The sequence below is a fragment of the Vicia villosa genome, unplaced genomic scaffold, assembly GCF_029867415.1.
Source record: "Vicia villosa cultivar HV-30 ecotype Madison, WI unplaced genomic scaffold, Vvil1.0 ctg.000030F_1_1, whole genome shotgun sequence".
NCBI lineage: Eukaryota > Viridiplantae > Streptophyta > Magnoliopsida > Fabales > Fabaceae > Vicia > Vicia villosa.
Window position 1 is genome coordinate 322343 of NW_026704964.1, and position 8608 is coordinate 330950.

Here is an 8608-nt window from a genome sequence, read left to right on the forward strand (position 1 = left end):
TACAACCAACACCATACCATGACCAAATCGTTAAATCTCCCAACCCCAAGCCCATTAAACAACCTGCAACAAATTCTTCTTCAAATTACAATCACATAGTGGCAGAAAACCACAGCCGGCCACACACAAAAATACAGCCATGCACCGCCACAAACCAACAGGAAAACACCTAATGCTATGAGGAAACACAACTCCACATCCCTGCACCGCCATAAACCATCTCCTAGTCAATCCAACTTTTCCACCACTACTACATTCTCGGTCACAATTTTCTAGCAGGACAAACAACCAAGACTAACTCCTTTTCCTGCGCCTGCACGACCTAAACTCGCAAAATCGTAATCACTATAAGCTTGAAATTGCATTTGATAACCACTGGTTAAGGGAGTAATCAAACCCTTCACTATACATTTCATCCAATTCCAAGACTAACAGTTGAGTACACTCTAACAATTTTTCTACATTAAAGTCCTTATTTTTGAACACCTTTCCGTTTTGATCTTTCCACAAGTTCCAAATGCAAGCAAACAAAATAGTTCTCAATCTTTCTCCTTTCACCCTACCGCCATCAAATAAACCACCAAATTGCATGAAATTTTCCAAATCCTAATTATGTAAAACAACAGACACATTCAACCATTTAAGAATCACGATCCAAACCGTCATTGCTTTTAGGCAATCAAAAAATAAATGATAAATAGATTCTTCTTCATCAAATCTAAATGGACACGAAATATGTGTTTCATTCATTATCCCTCTCTTGGCAAGAATTTTGTGTTGCCACAATCTCCAAATTAATGCTGATACTTTAAGTGGGATTAACTTACTCCAAGCAGTTGCATATTTGCTCATCCATTTTCTATCCCTATTCTTTACAATTAACGCATAAGCTTCCTTTATCGAGAAAGATTTTTTGCACCAAAACCACTCGTCTTACGAGTTTACCCTCAAAACTATTCTATAAGCCTTTTCTTTTATTTTGTTTTCCAACTTATTTTCCTCTTCATTAAGCCTTCTTTTCCACAAGATGTTCCAATTTTCCTCTTCTCTACTCTGAATTACTCCCTAAAGACAACTTCCTTATTCAAGACCAAGTCAAACAGTCTAGCATATCTACTCTTCAAGATTTATCCCTCCAACCAAGGGTCTCCCCAGAATTGTGTGATGGCGCCATTTCCTATTTTCCTGCACAAATTTTCAGAAAACTAGTGGAGTTTAAAGTCCCACACCCCACTCACCACACCTTTTATGTCCTTCCACCAATTTGAACTGAACCTCTCCTCTTTATTCATTCTTGTGTTTAATTCACCAAATTTAGTTGATAGGACTTTAACCCGAAAACTATGATTCTTAGTGTACATTCTCCAGATCCACTTCCCTAAAAGAGAAATATTGAAAGCCCTTAAATTCTTTAATCCTAATCCTCCCTCCTCTCTCTCACTGCACAAGTTATCCCACTGAACCCAATTGATTTTCTTACTCTCCATTCCCTGTCCCACAAAAACCTTTTAAAGATAAATTCATGATTAGAAATTATACCTTACAAAGCTTTTAAGAAAGATAGGAAATAAACTGGTAAAACATACATGGAAAACTTGATAAGCACGATACGTTACACTGTATCAACCACATGTTTCTGAAATTCCTTTCTTCTATGATTGCCTCCAATAGGGATATCCAGATATTTGAATGATAGATTTCCAACTCTATAATTTAGTGTCTGTTTCGCTTCTTCAACCAATACTATGAAATATTGACCCCAACTAAGAGACTTTTGTTGAATTTACCTTCAACACAGATGGCATTTCGAACAATTGCAAAATTTCCTTGATGCTTCTCACATTTTTCCAGCACTTCTTTCCCACAACCAGAATATCATCCGCGTATTAGAGATGAGAGACACTTACGTTTCTGCTCCTTACATCATATCCCTCAAAATGATTCAAATGCACGCCTTTTGAGATCCATAAATTGAATCTTTCTGCTGCTATAAAAAAGGAAAGGAGCAAGTAATCGCCTTGCTCAAGCCTTTTCCCACTCCAAATTCTTTTGTGGGATTGTCGTTGACTAATACTGACATGGTGATGCTCTGATTGCATTCTGAAATCCACCCTCTCCATTTATCGTTAAATCCTATTTTTTCCATCATAAAATCCAAATATTTCCAATCCACCGAATCATACACCTTTTCGAAGTCTACTTTAAACAACAATGCATCTCTTTTTCTCCTTTTAGCGTCATCCACAATTTCATTTGTTATAAGTATTCCATCAGTTATTTGGCAACCTTCTAAGAATTCCGATTGCGATTTTGAGATAACCTTTTTTACCACCCGCTTCAATCTATTAGCCAACATTTTTTATAATATTTTATACATGCATCCAATTAATGAAATCGGCCTGAATTCATTCAACTTCGTTGGGTTCTCTGTCTTTGGAATTAACGTTATAAAAGCACGGTGTGATAATCTAACCTTTATGCCATTTAAATGGAATTCCTTCTTGAATCTAATAACATCTTCTTTGATTACATCCCAAAATTCCTTGATGAACCCAAAGTTTATGCCGCCGGGAGCGGGGCTTTTTGAGCTCTCACATTCCCAAATTGTTTTTTGATCTCCTCTACATTAAATTTTGCGTTAAGTCTCTCATTGTCTTCATCGATAATGTGTTTGCATTTCAAATTCTGCAGAATCGACATGTTCAACTTTTGTTCTTTATACAACCTTAAAAAGTGATTCATAGTTTCATCATTTATCTCTTTCACTTTTATCAATTTTATACCATTTGACTCAAAGCAATTAATCTCATTAAATTTTCTTTTATTTAGCATACATCTATGAAATAATTTCGTGTTGGCTTCTCCTCCTTGATCCATTTTACGCAAGGATTCATCACCAAATGACTTGTAAATCATACATATCACTGTTAAAAAATTGTATCCCCATAATATTTTTAAAATAGGCGACAATTACACATATTACCAAATGACTTAATAACAATCAAATTAATATTTGATATTTGATATTTGACGAAATGCTATTAAAAATATCAAATAAATATTACACAAGCTTAGCATTGAAACTTTTTAAAAATATCAGCTGAAAATAATATAAACTAATCCCATCATAAGAGCTAACAGCTCTAACTTACAACCGAAACAAAAATAGATCAATGATCACAGAGAAACAATTACCAGCACAAGTATCATTTTTATTCATCATTCATAGAAAAGTACCACAAAAGTAATGTATGATTAAGATTCAATCTCAAACAAACTTAATCACCATACAACAACAACAACAACTGGTCCATAAAAAACAATAACATAGTTTTCTTCAACAAAAAAACAACAAAACAAAACTACTCCAAATTGTTACTCAAATCTCACATGAGAGCATCCTTAATGTTTCGAACAGTACCGGACAGAAGGGAGTTGATAGAAGCCATAGATTCCATATGTTGCTGTGTGCCAATTCCAGTTGAAGTAGAGATAAGAATTTGATAAGCCAAAGTCAACAATGATCCAGCCTCACCACCTCCACCAGCACCACTTCCAATATTGCCAGATGTTTCGAAAGTTGCATTCGGTTTAGCTTTTGAGCAAATAACAAATCCTGTTGGAAGAATTTCTAGCCCCTTTGACTCTTCACCTCGAATGGCTATATTCATAGATGATCTATCTGTGGGAGCGAATATAATGTAGGATCCCACAGTAGATGTGAAACTTTCTTGGAGGATCACCGGTTGGTCTTCGCGAGGGATAGATGGCTAGTTCACATGAAAAAAAAACGAAAAAAATTAATAAAAGTATTTGATATTTAAAAATGAATTTGTAAAGAAATTATAAGTACCTGAATAATTGAAATGCTGTTGCCAGGATAGGGTCCATTGGAGATGTGTGCAATCTCAACCATTGGATTTGCAGACGAAAGGACATCCCACTATAAGAAAAAACAAGTAATTACAGTTGCGCACAGATGATACTCAGTTTATAAAAAAAATATTCAAAGACCAAAATGTTTTGAATCTTAATTATAATATAGTGTTGAGCGTCTCGTAAGTATAGCTTATTATATGTTGACGACAGAGATATTTGATCAGTATGATGTATGCTTGAGCACGCGATGCTCCACATGTATAAAATTCTAGCCATTAGACTATTTGACTGGAAAAAAAAGACGGTAAATCTAGATAATGTACCTTAGATCTTTTTGTAGGATCTCTGAGGAACTCGAAGATCTTTTGAGCAGGAAGAGGGAGCCAAATGGTGGTAGCAGCGACAGCAACCGTGCCCTTTGGTTGGCCATAATTGTTGTTTTTGCGAATAGAAACCCTAACTCCGCCAACGCTATCAAGAGTTACATGTTGAAATTCCAATTGACCTGACATTGTTAAACTTTCACATAGCATCTTAACCATTCTATGAGCAAACTTCATCACACTTTGCCTCCCTTCAATTGATGTGATCACTGAAAAATTATTACCAAATAGTACTAATTAACTTATTGAATATAACATCATAAAATCGAAAAAGATGAATATTGAGAAGAAAAGTGTAACTAACCTCCTGCAGTTTCTTGATTAGGTGTAGTTTCAGCATAAAAGCTGATAGATCTTTCACACATTCTTTGAAGCTCCTTAATCCAGCTTTCAGCTCCATATAGATTAAAGCTACGGATAAGATGTCTATACACAAGGTGTGTATGAATCTTATCTTCCACTTCCACATGTTCAACCCAAGTAACCTAAAATAAAACATGTCATAACATTTTATTTATCGAATATCAACGCGATAGCGTAAAAAAAAGTATAATGGAGATATTAGAGGTAGTATGTAACTACTAACCAGACAGGCACCATGAGGCAATTCGCGGATTATGCATCCGGATGGATACTTCCAGGATTGACAGAGAGGAATAGTATTCGGTCGAGATGAATCAATCGATACATCAGTAATCATCCATACGCCAGCATCAACTTGTTTGCAGTAACGAAGGATGTTGAATTCGCGAGGGCGCACAAGAGGAGATAAAATGTGCATTTGTTCATGCATCTAGATGACATGAAAAATAAACATTTAAAAAGTTGCAAGAAAAATTATAGCTAAGAAACCTAACATAAATCGAAATTTGCAAGAGAAATGATTATACCAAAAGCAAAGCACCATCTCGATTTTCTGTTGAACCAGGTTCAAACTCTTTCACAGTTTCAGCTTTGGTAACAATTGTTGGGAACAAGTTTTTCCATTTGACCTGAAAATTAGAGAGATATAAATGTTAAACCAATTTCTAACTCTATCACTAATAAAAGGACTAATAAAATTAAAAAATTTCATTTTTTTAAATCAATTTATATTCTTACTAAAATTCGATCCTCTTTAACTGCTCAGTATGGTGCTACTGATACTACAGCAACACCATATTACAGTAGAGGATCTGATTCATAGTTGCATGCTTACCGGGTCTAGAAACATGTCAACCAGCTGCAAGCCACCAAGTTTCACAACTCCAGAAAATTTTGAAGATTCTTCACACACATTTGCACCTTGAAAGTGATTGTCCTTAGGAAAAACTTGCTCGTAACTCTCACGATCAAGAGTGAATCTCCCATCTGGAGCATTTGTAGTGTAAACCCAAAAAGGCTCGTTAACTCTCACAAGCCTAGCTAACTCTTCCATTGCAATGGTTGCAATTCGAGACATCATTCTCTTTTGTTCATCATGGCTTTGCTCAGAGATGTTCACTAACATAGCTTCTCTCATGGATAGGTTACCGTGAACATGAACATGAACATGCCTTAGGGTTTCATAGACCGTTTGGTTTGGTGAAAGTTCAAGGTCTCTATCTCTTGAGAATGATTTCACAGTAGCAAGAGCTTGCTCAAACTCAGGTAGAGATATCTTTTTCTCCATGTAGTTTGCAATGAGGTTTGACACTTTGTCACACTGAAAGAGAAATTCAATACAAAAGCAACATGTTATAGCTATATATATTATACATATGCACACAAAAATAAACAAAAAGAGTAAAAGAAATGATTTGAGTAACCTCTTGTTTGAGCTGAGCATTTTCCTGTTCCATGCTGCGCATGAAATGTTCATGCTCTTCTTGAGGAAATGGAGGACCTCCACAAGTTGAACAAATTGTGGCTTTCAGTGCCTCTTTGATTAAGAGGTTTTCATTATGAATCCTTTCATTCTCCAGACGAAGAGAAGAGTTATTTTCCCTCTCATGTTGATTCTTTAAACAAAAAAATACACAAATTATTAGCACCGAGTAGAATCGAGGCCGACTTTAACATTTAGAGATTCTGTGTAAATTAGCTACTTTTTTTTATCATATTTAATCTTGATTGAACTATAACAAATTTTAAATAATATGTAACTGTCTATCTTATACGCTCTTAAAATGTGTGAAAAAAACATATAAAATAAAATTTGAAAATAAACAATAGCTTTGATTTTTCTAATATGTAAATCAATATATTAATATAAACTCACTATTAATTTAGGGTGCATGATAACATGAAAGAATAGGTTTAATGAGAATATGAAAGAATAATGATATGATAAATATTTATTTTATTATGTGTTTGACTTACGCATAATAAAATGTATACAATAATTAAAATTTGAAATTATGTATGTGAAATGACTACATATGATTTTTATATTAAATTTAAATATTAATAAGTTAACAAAAAATAAAAAAAAAGTAATTTAAAATAAGTAATTTAAAATATATGATAAAACTACTATTTTTTTGAATCAATAAAATATGTAGATTAATTCAAAAGCAAGAAAGTACAAGAATCCTAAACAAAACCTAGACTACACTGTTACATCATCAATTGGGCAGTGTAATCCCTATATTTTTTCTTTTGCCAACATCTATGAATTATACTATCTATGATATTATGTACAATATGATCGCTATCAAACTGTGTATTATTGAAATAAATTGTATTTATTTTTTATAAATAAAACTAATGTAAATTGTTTTTAAATACTCTAATTCTAATAAATTATTTATCTTTAAAATTAATATTGATTACTTTATTTAATTTTTAATAAATTTCATTTTAATTTTTTTAATAATAAATCAATAACTTTTTTAAAAATTATTAATTTATAAGTATCATTAACTTATTTATATTATGAAAAAATCCAAAAAAAATTACTTTCACAGATTGAATCCCAAACCAATAACTCACACTTATTTAGCCTAAAAAGTAAATATCAATTGAACTGTCTTATCATATCCCCTTGATTTTTGAATTCATCTCATATTCAACATAAAAAATTTAACTAGAAAAACAAGATAGAATAAGATTTAAAATTTTTTTTATCATATTCTACTATCTCATCAAACACTAAATTAAAACATTTTCAAAAACAAAGATTAGATTGAAACATTATTTATTTTTTATTTTGACCATCAAAACTCCAATCAAAACTTTAATTATATTTTTCAAAACAAATTTGAATAACACTAAGTAATAGAAAATATATATATAAAAATATTTTGGTAATTTTAATTACAAAAATGTAAATTATAGTTAAAAGGAATCACCTTCATCAGAGTTCTCTTATTCTGAAACCAAAACTTGATTTGTTTGGGCTCAAGCCCAACCTCTTCAGCCAATTGACGTCTTTGAGCATCGTCTGGATGGTGGCATTCCTTCATGAAACTACATCCAAAATAAAAATTCCCAATTAATTGAAAGATAAATTATATAACTTGTTTATGTAAATAAATAAATTTAATATAAAATAATCTTGACCATTGAGTCAAAATAATCAACTAACTATTAAATTTAAATTCGTTTCAAAAATATTTAAATTAGATTTAAATATCTCTGTTCAGCTGTCATCCGCATGATAATTCAAGATTTTAAACTAATTTTAACTAGATTTTATTTTTAATATCGATTTTGTTATAAAAAAATCTTTGTCAATCGGTCTTTAATGAGACTATTTTCACGAGATCCCCTTTAGTGATGTGAATTGACATTCATAACTAAATATTGTTCATTACAAGATAAAATTACTAGTTCTATACCCTATTATACGATTACCAGTATTGTAGCTTCATCTCAAAAGGGAAATCAATTCTTATAAAAAGTTGAACTAAGTTATAAAAATAAAAGAATTGAAACTATGGTTTAGAAGAGTAAATAATCTTACTTTTCAAGTATAGTTGATTGAGTTGTAGTAAGGCGTTTGTAGGAAGCTCTTCTATCATTTGATGAGTTATCAATTTCATCGTCACCGGATCCCGCTCCCGCACCTGCTAGTGATGAATTCATTTCTCTAATTCGATAAACACTCGCCAAATATTGTCGAAAATTTTCCTTTATCACTATTTTATGCAAATGATTTGTTAATTTTAAGGTGTTTATATACACTAATTAGTTGTGTGTGACATTAAAAAAAAGGACAAAGAAAAAATGGTATAATAATAATAATAAAAGAACAATAATTTTATTACTTGCTCAACATAAAATTTTGCTTTAGATTTTTAATTAATAATAAATGGAAAAGTTATTAATATTTTTTTTAATAAAGATAATTTATCGAATAAAAAAAGGGAAAAGAAAAAGATGGA

At 31.9% G+C, this 8608-nt stretch overlaps 1 protein-coding gene across 1 annotated transcript; it reads right to left on the reverse strand.

Annotated features, from left to right (window-relative positions):
* Positions 1-3280: 3280 nt before the first annotated feature.
* On the reverse strand, positions 3281-8309 carry LOC131622410 (homeobox-leucine zipper protein HDG11-like). Its single transcript, XM_058893443.1, has 10 exons — positions 8188-8309; positions 7574-7691; positions 6050-6241; positions 5461-5946; positions 5153-5254; positions 4849-5055; positions 4567-4747; positions 4203-4471; positions 3854-3943; positions 3281-3770 (listed from the first exon to the last, which is right to left on the reverse strand). The coding sequence occupies exons 1-10, from the start codon at positions 8307-8309 to the stop codon at positions 3387-3389; spliced, it is 2151 nt and encodes a 716-aa protein (XP_058749426.1). The 3' UTR covers positions 3281-3386.
* Positions 8310-8608: the final 299 nt, after the last annotated feature.